Source organism: Geotrypetes seraphini, chromosome 10 (genome assembly GCF_902459505.1).
Source record: "Geotrypetes seraphini chromosome 10, aGeoSer1.1, whole genome shotgun sequence".
NCBI lineage: Eukaryota > Metazoa > Chordata > Amphibia > Gymnophiona > Dermophiidae > Geotrypetes > Geotrypetes seraphini.
In genome coordinates, this window is record NC_047093.1 from 109,471,677 (window position 1) to 109,490,497 (window position 18,821).

At 41.0% G+C, this 18,821-nt stretch overlaps 1 protein-coding gene across 2 annotated transcripts in view; it reads left to right on the forward strand.

The window, feature by feature from the left end:
- The window catches only part of GRIN1 (glutamate ionotropic receptor NMDA type subunit 1), a 415,565-nt gene extending 397,155 nt beyond the window's left edge, over positions 1-18,410 (forward strand). For both annotated transcript variants that reach the window (XM_033960212.1, XM_033960213.1), the window contains one exon: positions 18,342-18,410. In XM_033960212.1, coding sequence (XP_033816103.1) covers positions 18,342-18,410 — 69 coding nt within the window. The remainder of the gene's footprint in view (positions 1-18,341) is intronic.
- The last annotated feature ends 411 nt before the right edge of the window (positions 18,411-18,821 follow it).

Consider the following 18,821-nt stretch of genomic DNA (forward strand, 5'->3'; position numbering starts at 1 on the left):
TCCTGGGCTGTCCAAAGCCCTTGAGTTTGGAATTCGTTCAAATGAGCTCCCCAGGCATAAGGGGAGGCGTCGGTGGTAATGACAAGTTGATGAGGAGGTAGATGAAACAAAAGACCTCTGGAGAGATTTGAGGATATCAATCACCATTGTAGAGACTGACGAAGAGATGATGTCACAGATATGTGTCGTGAGCAAGGATCCGTCGCTTGGGACCACTGGGTAACAAGGGTCCATTGAGGAGTGCGCAGGTGAAGACGTGCGAGGGGTGTGACATGAACTGTGGAGGCCATGTGACCCAAGAGTATCATCATTTGCTTGGCAGAGATGGAACGTTGTGGAAGCACCTGCTGACATAGAGATTGAAGAGTTTGAAGACGGTTGGATGGCAGGAATGCTCTCATGAGGACTGTGTCCAGTACCGCTCCAATGAATTGAAGTCTCTGAGTGGGGATGAGATGAGATTTGGGTAGATTGATCTCGAACCCCAGAAGCTGTAGAAACAGGATGGTTTGGTTGGTGGCCAGGAGCACTGTTTGAGATGAATTGGCCTTGATTAACCAATCGTCCAGATAAGGAAAGACTTGAAGGTGGTGAGAGCGTAGAAAGGCAGCCACCACAATGAGACATTTGGTGAACACCCTTGGAGAGGAGGCAAGACCGAATGGTAGCACCTTGTATTGATAATGACAGCGATTGATCATGAAGCGGAGATACTGTCTGGAGGTCAGATTGACCGGTATGTGAGTGTATGCTTCTTTGAGATCGAGGGAGCATAGCCAGGCGTCTAGATTGAGAAGAGGGTAAAGAGTGGCCAGAGAAAGCATCTTGAATTTTTCCTTGACTAAACATTTGTTGAGATCGCGAAGATCTAGGATTGGTCTGAGATCTCCTGTTTTTTTGGGAACTAGAAAGTAACGGGAGTAGAATCCCTGTCCCTGCTGATCTAGAGGAACTTCCTCTATAGCGTTTAGAAGGAGGAGGGATTGAACCTCCTGAAGAAGGAGGGCAGACTGAGGAGTATTCAAAGCAGACTCTTTTGGCAGGCTTTGAGCTGGAAGGGTCTGAAAGTTGAGAGAGTAGCCGTGGTGGATGATGTTGAGGACCCATTGGTCCGAAGTGATAACCTCCCACCGGCTGAGGAAAAGAGAGAGACGACCACCTATAGGTTGAGGTAGGTGGGTAGAAATTGGAACACTGGCTATGCTTTGGAGAATGCAGTTAAAAGGGCTGCGTCGATTTTTGTTGTGGAGGTGGCTTCACAGGTTGCTGCTGCTGTGGCCTGGGAGGCTGACGTTGCTATTGACGTTGACGCCTGGGTTGCTGGGGAGCTGCTGGCAATGGGCGAGCTGCATAGCGTCGTTGATAAGCCGATTGCTGTCTGAAAGGCCGAGTCTGAGGAGGCTTTTTCTTAGTCTTGAGCAGGGTATCCCAGCGTGTTTCGTGGGCAGAGAGCTTTTGAGTGGTCGAGTCCATGGATTCCCCAAAGAGCTCATCCCCCAGGCATGGGGCATTGGCTAAACGATCTTGATGATTAACATCGAGCTCGGATACTCGAAGCCAGGCAAGGCGACGCATGGCCACAGACATCGCAGTTGCTCTGGAGGTAAGTTCGAAAGTGTCATAAATTGACCGAACCATGAACTTACGTAGTTGAAACAGAGAAGACGAGCAGTGATGAAAAGCTTGCTGTTTGCGCTGAGGAAGGTACTTTTCAAATGAAGCCATGGTGGTAAGAAGATGCTTAAGATAAAACGAAAAATGAAAAGCATAGTTACCAGATCTGTTAGCCAACATTGCATTTTGGTAGAGCCTCTTACCAAATTTATCCATGGCTTTGCCCTCTCTGCCAGGAGGTACAGAAGCATAGACTTTTTAAGAGTAGATTCCACAAGCAGAGATTCATGCGGAAGCTGGGGCTTATTGAAACCAGGAATAGGAATTACTTTATACAATGAATCTAACTTACGGGGAGCTCCTGGAATCGTTAAGGGAGTTTCTAGGTTCTTGTAGAAAGTTTCCCTCAAGATGTCATGAAGAGGGAGTTTCAAAAATTCCTTTGGAGGCTGATCAAAGTCAAGGGCATCTAAAAAGGCTTTAGACTTTTTAGATTCAGCCTCCAAAGGAATGGATAGAGAGTCACACATGTCTTTCAAAAAAGAAGTGAAAGATGTGGATTCATGTTGAGAGGATGGGTCAGGCACAGCAGGCTCATCCTCATCTGAGGAACAATCACCCTCAGACAGAAAGGGCTCTTCAGAGTCACCCCACAGATCAGGGTCCCTGATATGGGAACTACGGTCTCGGGAGTCTGGGGTGGATGGTTCCAAGTGCCGGGATTTGCGCACCGACTTACCCGACCTCATCGATATGGTACCGGGAGACATTACCGGTTGCACCGGTGCCGAAGTCTGTATCGACTGATGCTGGGCTCTCGGTTCCGGAGCAAGAACAAGCATCGATGTCGATGAGGCCGAGTGGACCGGTACCGAAGCGGATGCTGCAGATAATAGGGGTTGATCTACTACCGGTACCGGTGGTTCAGACCGGACCGGCACCGGAAGGTTCGGTGCCAATAGAGCAGGAAGGAGTTGTTGTAACTGCTCCTTTAGCTGCACTTGGAGGACGGCGGCAATGCGCTCATCCAAAGAAGGCACCAGTACCGCCTTTTTCTTTTGCGATACCTGCGGTGCCGCTCGACGCCCCGAAGATGAAGAGCCCGAGGTCGAGGGACTCACTTCAATCGGGGCGGAGCGCTTCCGCTGGCGTTTCACGGTCGGCAGGACTGGGCTTGCTGCAATAGAGACCGGAGGACGCTCCAGCGGGGAAGGCTTCTTAGCCGGCTTACCTGGGTGCGACGCCGGTGTGGTATTGCGCGGCGTCGAAGAAGTAGGTGCCGACTGTGAAGGTGCCGATGCCAGTGTCGATGGTACGGGATTGGACATATCGGCACCGAAAAGTAATCGCTGTTGTATCTGGCGATTTTTCAAAGTACGTTTTTTCAACGTGGCACAGCGGGTGCAGGTGGAAGCCTGATGCTCAGGACCCAAACACTGTAGGCACCAGTTGTGCGGGTCCGTGAGAGATATAGGCTGAGCACACCGCTGGCACTTTTTAAAACCTGGCTGAGGGGGCATGAAAGTAAAAACGGCTTCCGCCAAATCGAAGGCCGAGGCCTCGATGGTGGCAGTAGGCCCCGCCGGGGAAAAACCGAATCGAAGAAAAAAATAAGGTTTTTTTTTTTTTTAACAAAAAGAAAAGAAAAGAAAAAAAGGCAATAGAGCCAAAAGGGTTTACGCGAGCGGGAAGGCGTAGAGAAAAAATTTCAACGGCCGTTGAAAAACGCGTCTTCTTAGCTCCGCGGAAACTAAGAAACTGGGGACCGCGCGCCTCTGTCGGGCGGGAAGGCACTCGCGCATGCGCGGTGTGGCCTACTAGAACTTTCCAAGTTCTTAGAGTGCAATCACTCTAAAATTGTCCGTACCGGGGCTCCGTCGGTGCCGTCACCCATCAGTCAAGAATATGCTGCCTGCTTGTCCTGGGATAAGAACTTCTATCAAATATTATTTTAAAAAGTCCATCTGCTGCCATAATGATTTTTGAGAAGGTTAATAATTATTAATTTAAATATTAATTTAAATATTAATTTAAAGATTCTCCATTTTCTTCCTAACACCTTATATACAACTGACGTAGTACTCATAGACCATAAGTAGGCACCTGAGATCCCAATTCAATAATTTTTGTATTATTTTCAGCAACAATGGTTTCTTGAACTGTTGATTGTAGTTCCAAAGTACTCACTGTATCTTGCATTTTATCAACCTCCGCAGTAACAGCCGAATCCAGCTTAGTAATAGCCACCCAGATCTCTTCTAATGTCACTGGGAAAGGCATCCCCAAAACTGATCCCGCTGAAACTTGCTTCTTGAGGCCACCAGGGAAGTCAACTGCAAGAATCAACCCCTCTACTCCAGTCCATGACACTGTTGCAGCCAGGACCACAAGAAAAGAAATAACCTCAACTAAATCTACTGCATCTGTACCAGCCATTCTGGACATTTTCACTGGGGAGGCAATACAGACAGCATCAACTTTGGACAAGTCATCAAACATAAATGACCTTAAACTTCCAGATCTTCCAGTTTAATCCATATCCATGTGAATAACTTTAGGATGGGGAACAATATCATAAATGTCAAGTTGGCAGAAGAAGGATTTACAACTTCTGCTAATTCTGCAGACATATTCATTAGTCGTCTGGTCTGCTTGACAAAATGGTCCATTCCACCTGTTTGAGCTTGCTGCTGTGATAACTGATCAGCCTTTGATAGAACTGTATGTAACTTTCCTTTTCTCTTCACCATAGTTTTTAAAACCCCAAGTGTTCAACCTGGATATAAAACTTCAAAAACCTATGGCTTTCAGAATTTTTCCTCATCATCCAACTGTTCTGCAATAGCAAAATAACAACTCCTTTCATAAATTTTGATGCACTTTGATACTTTCTGCATTTTACACCTTGTTTTATGTAGTTTTCTTGCATTTAGGATTTTTGGGTGCCCTGTTGTCTGAATAAAACAGAATTTTGATCCTGCTCATTTTTTTTAATTTGCAGGACTTATGAAAACCTTTGCATTTTTATCACTGTTAAGTATTGCACAATTTAATGTGCATCTCTGTTGTAAATCTTCCATATTGCATTTTGTTACATACTGCTTCTTGTATACACTAATTGTAGCTCTAGACAGTCAAAGCTAAAGCAAATTAGTTATAGATGGGATAAGCATTTCAGCATTTTACAGTTTGAGGCAAAATATGAATTTTCCCCAATTACAAGCTGTTTCAAAAATCAAATATTAAAGTTTGACTTTAACATTTAGCACCACACAAAAAACATCAATTAGTGCCACAATGGCATATAATCTTTTGTATCATGCAAAATCCAACATAAAATATAGCAAAAACTAAGCTATATTTCAGTGCAATCTCTTATACCATACCTCCCCTCACTGGCCCAGGAATATCTGACACCCATGGCCAGGGATAGGCAGCTCTGGTCGAGTGCCTTAGACAGATCAAATCAGACAGCCAGGATATCCACAATGAATATGCATGAGATAAATTTGCATGTGCAACCTCCAGTCTATGCAAATCTATTTCATGCATATTTATTGTGGATATTCTGAAATCCTCATCTTCCTGTGGCATCAAGGACCATAGTTGCTGATCCTTGCCTTAGATCAGGGGTAGGTAATTCCAGTCCTCGAGAGCCGGAGCCAGGTCAGGTTTTCAGGATATCCACAATAAATATGCATGAGATAGATTTGCATCTCAAGGAGGCAGTGCATGCAAATCCATCTCATATATATTCATTGTGGATATCCTGAAAACCTGACCTGGCTCCAGCTCTTGAGGACTACCAGCTCTTGATGCCTACCAGCATCTCTCCCCTTCTCTTCCCCCCCAAAGTGTCAAGTTTCTCCCCTTTCCTACCTTCTCTGTCCTCCCAAAGTGTTTAATATCTCCCTCCTCTTACCTAGGTATTCAGCATCTCCTATTCCTCAGGGTGTTCAGTGGCTTCCCTTCTCCATCTCCTTTGGGGTGGCACCAGCATGGCAGTCTGTGAATCTACAAAACATTAATTGCTACCAGCATGGGGCCTTGAATATCTAGACATGATCCCATCAAAACAGGTAGTTCAGAGGAGACAGGACCCAGCAGACCTCATACATGCATGGATTAGTCTTTTGTGGACTTGCCAATTAGCACACTGGTGCAGCCCTCCAAATTGTGTTTATGCGGTCAACCAGTTTTCTGAAGGTGGGGAACTACTAATATCACACAAGTGCCATCCTACCATATATATTACTTCATGTGTAAGGACCCTCAGAAGTGGCTAGCACCTCATCATCGGATCATATATCAATTTGACAATTCTCACATATCTTTTTTTTTATGCACTGCAGTGTAAAAACATTTGCAGTGAAAAACTTTCAATATCAATTGATCTAATTAAAAAATAAAAAAACATATATAAGATTATGCAGGAGAGCCCCTTGCCAGCATAGCTATGGTTTGATTGATGCATCAGGGCAGTGGTCTCCATCCACAATCCCTGTGCTGAGGAGAGAGAGGGATTGTGGGTGGAGACCACTGCCCTGATGCATCAATCAAAACATAGCTATGTCAGAGTGGGGCTCTCCTGCACAATCTCAGATAAGATTTTTGTTTTTTATTTTTTGAATTAGATCAATTGATATTGAAAGTTTTTCACTGCAAATGTTTTTGTACCACAATACATTTTTTGAAAAAAAGATATGAATTGTCAAATAGATATATGGACCAATGACAAGGTGCTAGCATGTTGTTTGCTGCTGAATTCAATGTAGTTCAGCAATTGTTTCTGAGTTCCTTATACATAAAGTAATATATGTGGTAGCAGCCCTCCAAATTGTGCCACCCTACGTGGATACTTAGTCTAACTGGTGGTCAAACTTTGCCTCTCTACCTTGTTCTCCATTTCCCCTTTTAATCAAGGCTCCAGAGCAGAGGTAGACCTGTTTTCTCCTCCTCTCCCCCCACCCCTGTGGGTTAGGTATTATCAACTACTTTGTTTCTCACTGAGGTAGCCCAGATGGTTCTTTCTCTTTCTCCCTCATCTAGCCATGGCCATCTCTCTACAATAGCACTGTCTGTCTCTCTGCAATATCCTCTCCCCTGTTTCTTCTCCTATACTCTCCTTTTCCATCACTACTTCCTTTCCATTGTGCTGCAGTGTAGGCAGAACAGGAAAAGCTGTAGCAGAGGGTAAGAAGTGTTCCTCATGCACTGCTGCTTCTGTCACTTTTTACAACTCGCATAAGGATAAGCAGAAGTATGCTGAAAACCACTTCTCACTGCTTTAGTAGCCCTTCTAGATGTGTCTCTAGCATCATGGCATCCCAATTTTAAGATTGAGCCCAGGGCAAATGTTATTATTACTGCATGATGTCACTAGAGAATAAAGGGGAGAGGGAGCAGATTTTCTGGGTTGTAACCTTTGTGATGATGCCTATCCAGAAAAGAAGTACCGCCAAGTTAGTTCCGGGAGGAAGTCTTTTTGACCAGTCCTGGTTTTAAACTTACATCCTAAAACAGTGTACTATTTCTAGACTCTGATTCTACCCATTGAATTCAGTGTTGTAAGTCCTTTAATGCACCAGGATGGAGCTATCAGATACCATAACACGCCTAAAATCTCCCTAAATGAACTGGATAATGTGGCATACATGTTAGAGCTGGGATCAATAATGTTTTCTTTTGTATAGCTGGATTTTAAAAATATCTGGACAAGTTCATTGGAAAAAAAAAAGTTTATAAACCTTCATTAGGGTAATTTGGGGGAAAGTCACTGCATATCCTTATGGAATTTAGCTATATTTTGAAACCCTGCCAAGTACTTGGTACCTGGATTGTCCACATTTTGAAACAGGATACTTCTATAGAAAAAATCCATTCACAAATAAGGGAGAGGTAGGTAAAGCAGCTCCATCATTTCTGCATAAGAAAGATAGGGAGAGTGGTCTAAGCACCACTGAATCTTCCAAAAATCTGTGGAGCCATAAGAATATCTCATTATCTAAAATAACTTTTTGTTCAGTGACTGCCAAACTCCTTTGCCTGCTAATTGCAAAGAAATATGCTGATTAAAAATATTGACCCTTGAGGAAATTAGATAAAATCCTTCTTATAAGCCCCAAAGCATCTCTGTCCTTCAAAGACTGACTAGGCAACAGGAGATGGAGCACACAAAACATCATATGAGGATGATGCCATAGTCATGGTCACTGTAGGTTAGAGAGGCTTTTCTGATTGTTTACAGTGGAATGGAGAATGCCGTAAACTGAAAATTGTGAATTTAGTTCAGATTTTCCAAAATATTTAGCAACTGTTAATGCTATTGAGGATTTCCATTAGTGAAGCTTCATGGTAATACTTTTGACCACAGCTAATTTTGTAAGTTGAAGGATCAGACTGAAAATGATGTTTCAACTGATGACATCTGTGCCATGATGTGTCATACACAAATTGGCTTTGACTATCTTATATTATTGAACTCTGATTTACATTTATTGTGATTTGCAATGATTTTGATTGGTTATGTAATGAATGTCACATAGTTATAGGCTTACAAATTATAATAAAATATTCCATGCAATGGTTGGTGGAAAAAAAACCAATACTAATACAGCTGAATCTTTAAGAGCAGAAAAATAAACACCTATTTTAACCATGTCATGAAAAGCTTTTGATTTATCATATTATTCTGTTGGCATGCTTCTGGGACTTATTTGCTGGAAATGGGAGAGTTGGCCAACCGATGTGGCCATTTTCAGCAAGCAGTGTAAAGATGTGTGGTCACATATTTCCCAAGTAAATAGCACAGATTGGTGCCAGAACCGTTAATCACCATAGAAAGTTTACAACTGATTAGGAGTGTCCATATACAGGAGTTAAAGTAAATGATTGCAAATCTTAAGATATGGGTGAGCAAATCTAACTCCAGACCTCCACAAGATAGGAATTAGGCACTCAAGATTCTTGCCATAACTTCTATCCTGTGCATAAATATTTGCAGATTTATTCATTACATCTCATCCTTGGCCTTCATTTTTCTATATATATATTTTATTTATATAGTAGCTCCAGTTTATAAAAATGTTTGATGGACAACAAGCTTATTGGGTATAAGGAGTTTTACTATTGTAGAATTTGACTTCTATAACAAATCCTATACAAAATTACTGATAGCATAAAATTCTGGCATCACTATAATATATTTCTCATACTTACATTGTAATATACCATGTAAATGTTTGAACAAGGTATTAATCTGCAATGCAAATATATATTTGTCAGAACAGAACATAAAATTTATTTAGCACATTTAAAAGTAATGTGTGTAAAGAAGGCTTATGAAAGTAACATTTTAGTAATTATCATATATAGTAAAGACACTAAATGGGCCAGAAATAGATCATTTTTACCATTTACTGTGTTTTTAATACACCACATTTCATAGCAAATCAAAACTGTGTGCAATAAAACATGAAATAAAAGAAGAAGCTATTAATTACAGGACAGCCTAACATAGTAGGCAATAAAAGAAAGATTCTTGATAAGAAACCAAAAGGGTGGGGCAGGAAAGGGAGAAAGGAAAAAGTAGAGAAGAATAGATTGCTGTCCAATGTACTAACAGTCCATCAAGGCACTCAGAAATGCCTGGGATAAAAGGTGAGCCATTAGTATTTCTCTACATTTCTTGTAGAAAGTTCTGATCTTAGAGATTCTGGCAGAGAATTAAGAATGCCTCTTATTGTCTAGACAAGAACAGAAAATTGGTGGATAACAAAGTTCAAGAGGGTGTATAAGGGGAAATCAGGCAAATAAAATAAGATGGAGTAGAGGAATGGAGAACTGTATGAGTTAATGGCAAAATCTTGAATTGTATCCTAAAGATAATATATATCCAGTATAGAGACAGATATATATATATATATATATATATATGTATATATATATATAAGAGAGAGAGAGAGAGAGAGATGGCTATAGATAGATATAGAGAGGTAGATATAGAGATAGGTATGTATCTGTCTATAGATATTTGCAAACATAGATACACAGATAGTATTTTACATATATATTACAGTATATACAGTATATGTAAAATTCTATCTGTGCATCTGTCTGTAGATATCTATAATCACCTTTGTTTTACTTCAAGCACTAATTTCAACACAAAGCTGATGTGGTTAAGTGAACACTCAGACCCACAGCTGAGGTCCGGTGAAACAAGTTCATGGGGCAGCTGTTAAGGAGACCATCATAGTTGTTCACAGTCTCCTCCACCAAACAAAGACTAAATAACAAAAAATAAAACTTAAATGGAAATAAAATCATAAATTTCACAACAACTTAACTTTGAATGGTGTAGATGATACACATAACTGTTCCGGGCTCCTCCGTTTATTCACAATACCGACTCCCCAACCTAGGTTTCACCCGCTGGCTTCTTCAGGAGGGGTACTACAATTACAAGATGACTCAAATCAACACTGCACCACACAGCTTACTAACTAAATAAACACTACATTTTGAAATACTCAATGTACACACTCTCTCTGCAACTTACCGGCACAAACACTCCATACTGCTCACACACGCACTGCTGACAAGAGGAACTTCCCAGCAGGCCACGCTTTAAATACACTCCCCTTTTACTACCTATTACATCATCACTCATTACATCATGAATAATTATAATTGAAACCATTCAATATCATTGTTTAATCCTGCAGGGGCCAGGGTATACCATTGGAATATAAACTTCTGCTCCAAATAAAGAAGATGTTGAGTAATGTTTCCAGATTCTTTATAAGCACACATAAGAACAGTGTATTGTAATTCCTCAATAGAGTGCTGTTGCTCAATCCAATGGCTCACCAGGGGGGCAGTTACATGTTTGCATCTTATATTGCTCAAGTGTTCGGCAATGCGGATTTTAATAGCACGCCGGGTATGTCCTATATAATATAGCCTACAAGGGCAAATAATGCAATATATTACTGCAGATGACAAACAATTGGTGCCTGTTCTTAAATAGAATTTCTTGCCCCCTGTTTGAGGAATTACCACTTGGTCAGTGTTGAGGACATGAGGGCAATACACACACTGATGACAACGTACGTGAGGACCCTCTCTATTCTGTTGGACAGGGTCACGATGTTTCAAAATCTGACCTAAATTCCGGCCCCTGGTATGGGCAAATAAAGGGCTGTCGTTCAAGCTCTCATGTACCTGCAGCACTGGCCAGTGTTTCAAAATGATTTTTCTAATTTGTTGACTTCGATTGGAATAAGGCAATACACATACCACGGCCCCACTATTCTCCCTTTGTTGGGGATGAAATAGCCACTCCCGCTGACAGTTGGTACTGTTCAGTCCTATGTACGGGACTCTTCTCACTTCCTGCAATGTTTGCAGAGATGTGAGGGTCAAGATTGTAAACTGTTAGTAACTGCAGACGTTTCCGCCCTGTATACCAACGTGCCACAATCGGCGGCCCTGGCAATTATCAAGCAGGTAGTCAGTAAATCCAATATTTCAGTTCAAAAGAAGGAGTTAGTAGGAACTTTAGCTGAATTTGTGGTGTGTCAAAACTATTTTCAATTCGCAAATAGGTTCTTCTTTCAGACTAAGGGGGTGGCCATGGGGGCCACGGTGGCCCCGTCCGTCTCCTGCCTCTATATGTCTGAATACGAAGATAAACATGTCTACACTTCTAGATGGTTTAGTAAAGTTGGTCTATGGAGAAGGTATATAGACGATATCTTCTTTTTGTGGAATGGGGAGTGTGACGAATTGGGGGAATTCCTAAATGAGTTGAATCAGGCAGATCCCAATATAACTCTTACTCATGAAGTAAGTAGTGATAAGGTATCCTTTTTGGATATCCAAGTAGTAAAATCTCAGATCAACTCTCAAGTGTGTTATGATACTACCCTTTATAGGAAACCGTCCGATCGGAACACTCTCCTACACTATCATAGTTATCATCCAAAACCCCTTAGGGATAGTATCCCGGTGGGACAATTTTTAAGGTTGCGGAGGATCTGCTCTGACGAGTGGGATTTTCAGCGCCTGCTGGGAAGTTCCTCTTGTCAGCAGTGCGTGTGTCAGCAGTATGGAGTGTTTGTGCCGGTAAGTTGCAGAGAGAGTGTGTACATTGAGTATTTCAAAATGTAGTGTTTATTTAGTTAGTAAGCTGTGTGGTGCAGTGTTGATTTGAGTCATCTTGTAATTGTAGTACCCCTCCTGAAGAAGCCAGTGGGTGAAACCTAGGTTGGGGGGTCGGTATTGTGAATAAACGGAGGAGCCCGGAGCAGTTATGTGTACCATCTATACCATTCAAAGTTAAGTTGTGAAATTTATGATTTTATTTCCATTTAAGTTTTATTTTTTGTTATTTAGTCTTTGTTTGGTGGAGGAGACTGTGAACAACTATGATGGTCTCCTTAACAGCTGCCCCGTGAACTTGTTTCACCGGACCTCAGCTGTGGGTCTGAGTGTTCACTTAACCACATCAGCTTTGTGTTGAAATTAGTGCTTGAAGTAAAACAAAGGTGATTAGTACAACAGTGATTTATAAGTATCACCTTGGATAAATATATTCCCTTGCTGTTTTTTGTAGATATCTATAGACAGATACATACCTATCTCTATATCTACTTCTCTATATATGAGACATAATGGGGTCAATATTCAGCCAGTGTTTATATGCTGATTACTGCCAGGTAAATTAGACCTGGATATTCAATACTGGGCCATATTCAGGCATTGGTACTGAATATCCAGGTCATTAGAGGTGCCTGGAAGTTATGCAGGTACATCCAATATTCAGTACTATACCTGCTTAACTAAATGAGCAAACTTAAGAATGGCTTTTGTATGGTCCAACTTCCCAGTTAACTGTATGAGCATCAGCACTGAATATCACTAGTTCCCACATAACTCCCAACTCCTCTCTCACTCTGCCACCAGACTAATCAGAGGGTGCCATGTCAGTTATAGCTGTTATTAAGCAGCATTGGCCTGGCCCACTCAGTGTGATTTAAGTGGATGTGTCACTATTCTTTTCTTATAATATTCTTGTCAGGGAACACTAATAACTTCTTCTGAGAAGACAAAGTGAATGACTAGGAGAGTATTGATACAACCAAGAACACAACATTTTGATTATTTTAGCAGATAAAACTTTAAAAGTTATAGCCATCAATTTGAAGAAACATCTTTCCCCCATATGCAGCCAGTCCAATGAGCAAATAACCATCTATTGGACTACAGTTTTGAAAACACCCTGCTCTAGAAAAGGCCTTAACTTCCTTACACCCTTTAATTTAAAATAAACCTGACTTAGCACCTGTGTGACCTGTTTCTAATTCCTCCATCTTCTAAAGTAACTCCCAACATTTTAAAGGAGTCCATACGTGGAAGAGAACAAATATTCCAGACCATCCCACTCTGGGAAAACCAGTCACACATATGTTCCATGTATTCAGAGATAAGTCCTTGACACTGTGACCCATTACTGTTCAAAGGCAACACTAATTGGATGTTATCAACATATGCATAGAAAGAAAATCCAAAATGTCTAACTGGTGAACGAAGTGAGAATAGTTCCACATATATACTGTATTGCATCTCTTATACAAACATACTCATATACTTCAAAACATACTCATATACTTCAAAAAGCTGCTATTTACACTTGGACATCTATACCACACAGAGATTTAGGCAGAACTAATATCTACATATATATTCCCCATTTTACAAAGGGAATATACACATGGATGGGGAAAATGTCCATCAGCTAGAAGGCATGCATAGTTTATAATAAAGTGTTTTTAGTTAAGGCTTTACACAAAAGACAAAGCAGAGTTACCTAGCAGGTGTTCTCCAAGGATAACAGGAATAGTATTTTCATAAATGAATATCATCCCTGATGGAGCCCCAGTTTATACACTACCCAGCATTCATATACTTTTAAGAAGCTTTTGGTAGGCTCACACCATGCATGCGCCAAACCTTCCCTCCATGCCGAGTCATGCAGGACCTTCAGCCAGATCCAAAAGCTTACAGAAGGAGCAAGCCAAGATAAGGATTGATGGTATCAGTTTTTTTCTTGATTAAATCTGCTACCTCTTCCATCTTGCCCTGAAAAGATTATCATCTTGGCAAGGAACATCTGGCAGATTTTCCTAAACTGCTGGTTCCAAGTCCAAGACATGCAGCCATATGAGTCTGTGCATTCTGACACCCAAGACTCAAAGGTGCCATTTGCCAAATGTTGTCTACACTCCTTCTATGTACTGGCTATCTGGCAAAGGTGTGCGGTCTGCTGCAATTGGAGAATATCTGCAAACTCAAGCACACTGGATACCAAGGACTTCAAGTATAGGCTCATGTAGAGCTAGTATGTCTGAATATGGAAATAAGCTTCAAGGCCTGAAAAACACCAGAATCCACCTTCTTAGGAATAACCTGAACAGAGAGAGGGGTCTCTCAGTTCCTCATCTGTGCATCCTTCAGGATGTTGTGAATGAGCATAGTCATGACCTCTAGAGTAGGAGAGTGGTCTATAAATACAAATAAACATAAACATAATTCTTCTCTAGTTTCGACCTCCACATTTCCCTCAAAAAACTTACAAAGGAGAGGTCCTCAGGCATGGACTTCCATCTCTCCTGTGGCAGGGAAGGGTCTGAGGGAAGGCCAAGAGATCTCTTCAAAAAGTCTGCAAGTTCCTTCTCAGACATCTAAGAATGGTTTGACTTAGGCTCAGGGAAATACTCATTGTGTGGTCTGAGTCTGTGCCCACCTCGTCTACTAGAATGTCCATTTCAAGAGTGAGTGCACTTAGGTGAAGTGCCCCTCTGGGACTCCAGGGCAGCTTCCTTCCCCAATAGACTGGAGATGGTCTCTGAATTGGATGATGCCAGCTCCAATGCTTGGCAAGGCACTAGCATTGATGACCACCTAACAGGCAGAACATGGAACTCCAAGATGAGCTGAGACATGTCCAGAGTTGGTGCAAGCACCCTTGATACCTTAGCATCACCACTATCCCAGAATGCACCCAGCTCCTCCAGGAGCATGACCCAGAGCTTTTCCTTGAGGGCAGGCATCAGTAAAGGGACAATGCCAGTGCAGGGACAGCTTGAGAAGATGTCAGTGTCAAATTGAGAGTGGGGTCCTGGCTTCAGGGAGACTGGCAAGTTGGTACTACTACCACAGATGGGAGTGGTCCTCTTGGTGCTGAAGCTCCTTGGATGCCAGTGATGCCAATATCCCAGAGCTCCTGGCAACATGCATTGAGAAGGACCAATGTAGATGCATCTTTGCCTTCACTTGGTGCCCAGCATTAGATCCTCTTTGTGTCGATGAGGAAAATCCACATGCTTCCTTGGTGTTGGATACTCAGCCATGGGCATGCTACCAGCACTCAATGTTAAGGCCAGTAAAGACCTCCTTGATGTCAATGCATCACCAATATCTGGTGCAGCTCCACTACCCATGGGGATCAATGCTCTCAGTGTTGATGTCAATGTATCAGATATCGGGGTTTCAAAAAGTCTCTCACACTTCACTTTCAAGATTACTGAGCTCCCTTCTGCATTTGAGCACAAAAAGTACAAAAAGAGCACATTAGAGAACCGTGATATTGCCCCAAACACTTTAGGCCATTGTCGTGTGAGTCATTCACAGATATAGTCATATTGCAGGGGGAGCACTTCTTAACGCACTGCAGGCATCTAGAATATTGTGGGGAAGATAGCCATGCAAAATTAAAATGCTATTTCAAGGAAAACTTTGCAGGAAACTTAGGCTCAAAATGGCTGTGGTCATGAGAAAGAAAGGGAAAATAAAGTGCTAAAAATGCTAAGGAAAAAAAGAAGGAGAGAGGAACTGAAACAAAATCCACATTGTTACTCACACAAAGTGCAGGAAGGCACAGAAAACTACAAACAGCAGCAAAAAATAAAGCTGCTGATCCGTGAGAAGAGAAAGATCTCAGCAGCTTGTTAGGGTTAAAAAAAACCCCCTGCTTTTCTTAATTTATACTCCCCCCCCCCAAAAAAAAGTGAGTTTTCTCTCTTTTGATATGCTTTCTGTGTGCAATTAAACTATTTAAACTGTTTAAGAGTCTTTATTGCAATTAAACTATTGTCAGGAAATTGGGACCCAGAACTCTGATCTCACTTCACAAGCAATGTCCCCAAATATGACAACGGAAACCAGAAATGAACTTATTGGTTTATTGAAAGAATTAATTTAATAATTACAAGAAAGAATTGAATTAGTCCAGCAAATTAATATATTACTGAAGGCAAACAGATGAATTTCAGCTTTTGATCACAGTTTAAACCCTTCTAAGGTAGCTATCTCCTACCCTATGTTCTCCTCACCTACAAATAAAACTGGTTCCTCAATAATTATAACTCTATTCTTTAAATTAGATCAATTGCTGCACTAATTCAATTCTTTCTTGTAATTATTAAATTAATTCTTTCAATAAACCAATTTGATTATTTAAATTTGTTTCTGGTTTCCGTTTTCATATTTGGGGACATTGGTTGTGAAGGGAGCTCAGAGGTTCTGGGTCCCAATTTCCTGATACCTGACAATAGTTTAATATACACCCACCTTTAGGGGGGGGGGTATAAATTACAAGAGGCAGAGAAAATAAAACTGAGGGACCCATGCAACTTGGGCACTTGCTTTTTAAAAATACATGAACACTGGATAGCATCCGTACCAGGGCTCCATTGGGATCGTCACCCATCTATGAGGATTTAAGTCCTGCTTGATTTTAGAAAAAAAGGGAATCATTCTCTATAATCTCATTGGTTTATTTGAGCCCCCAAAATGAAGCCATATTAAAACTGCAGCCTCACTTCTTAATTGACAGCATTTACATGTATAGATTTTTGGGGTATCAACTTGTGCAGTGGCACCACTTTTATATGGGGCCTTCCAGATCCATGTAGTTCATTTTTTTTAAATGTGTATCTTTGTAAAATGGCTGTTCCTGATGCACATGCTGGCAAAAACATGTCCACTCCATTTCTAAAATACCACCAGAACTGAGTATGTCCCAACATGGATATTTATTTATTTATTAGGATTTATTAACCGCCTTTATGAAGAAATTCTCTCACCTCAATTCCATTCTCTATGGCTTATATAACATGGAACTCATAAGCTATAATTGATTTGGGAGAATTACATTGTTAAACAACAACCCATGGAATTACTGTACTAATTATCTTATATATTTAACCCATGCTATAGAAAATGGCATTTCTCTCTTCCAATTGTAAGGGAATTGCACTGGCCTGTTTAGTGTCTTTGCTTAGTTTTCAAAGGATGTGCACAAATTTGTAAAAGATCAGACAGAGCATTCTGAAGTCTCCCTGAGGTTCAGGATACTGATTTGTAAACTAATTAGGAAGACATTTTCCTTTTTCTTAGGATTTAATAGTGGTGTCCTTGATTCTTTTCCTTCTGTAACCATTAATATGGGCACTTATTTTCACTGTTAGTGATGCTGCTTTATTACTTTAAAATGGATACAAACATTTTCAAATTCACCATTGTTTCAGTTCACTTTGTAAATAAATCCACAGTCTTCTGGCAGCTTTGATGGCAGGATTTAATAGGCATGACCTATAATCAGCAAGCATCACTCAGAGTTACACATAGGAGCACACTGTAAAGGTATGACAGCTGACGTTGCCAGTTACAGGCTACAGACTGAACTGGGCTCTGTCCTGACAAAAACCACAGGACAAATTCAAATTTGCACCTCTGGGAAAAAAAAAAAATCTGCATTATGGACTAACAAACAGGTAAAATAAATGTTCTGCAATGCCTGATCCTTTGAGTGACTGAGAAAGGAGGGTTTAAAAAAAGCACTGTGTTTTATAGCTACAATGGAGTCACAGTTCTAAAAACTGTAGAAGCTTTTGCACATTGGGTATCTCCAGAACTTTTCAAGTACAGTTTTCTTGGCCCATGAGACTGAGATGAAAGCAGCACTGTCTAGTGGCTTTTATCCTCTAATAATCTTTGAGAACCACTTATTTCTGTGAAGTCTTACCCACAGCATGATATTACAAAGAAGACATAAGGAGAAGGATCACAAATAGTAATGAAATTACCCATATTTGTATAAATTGCTGCCATTTTTTTTTTAAATTTCCAGGTTCTAAAAAATTCAAATGATTTAGAGACTAGATTTATTCAGGGGTTTCATTGTGGGCAAAAAAAAAATGGGAGAAAATGTCCCACAAATCATTCTTTAAATCAGATACTTTTCTTCTATGTGAGTGGTCTCAATAACGTCTTTGTTATGCCCAAAAGTCTCAGCTACTCAGTTGTCACACTGAAGGGAACTCCATGAGATAACCATTCATATCCATACAGAAAGCTCCAAGTTCAGTATTCTTAATATATACCAGGGTATCTTCTCTGTTACAGATCTCATAACAGCTGTCCTTCCATAGACACTGTGCCTTGACATGACCTGAAGCTGACACTCAAAATTACCATTCTCAAATTGTATTGTCCTTGTGTGCTGTTATCATTGGGGAATCTTGGCTTCATTTCCCCTCACCATAGGACTGTGCTTTCTTCTGGGCATCACAAATGGTGTTTCTGAGAGGCAGCTTGTTAGTCCAATGAGCAGTGATCCCTGTAAGCCTGATATTTCTTGTCTGTATATTTGTTTTTTACAGCAGTTTCAGCCCACCGATATCCCAGGACAGCTAAATCTTTCCGACCCTTCTGTCAGTACAGTGGTGTGATGTTCTCACAGGATGAAAGCTTGTTTTGCAATTTACAGACTGTTTGGAGGTACAAATAATGACTTCCCCCAGTATATCTGCTGTAATGCCATTGGTAAGATGGGCTGCACTATCTACCCTCTGAACATAGGGATGTCACTGCTGCTTTAATGCATATTCCACACTCTGCTGATGTGCCCTTCCATTGCTGACTCTGTAAAAAGTGTTTGGAAGTAGGCAGAGAAAACCACATGGAAATCTTTGGGAATTAACTTTCCTAAATGATCATAAAGTAAATGCCCCTGCCAGAGGCTCTATGCCATTGGATGAAGAGAAAGCACGATCATAAAATGACTCCAAAGCTTTTGCACAAATTTGGTCTGCTTTAGACATCAACCTGTCAAGCTCAACTTCTGAACTCCCCACATGTGT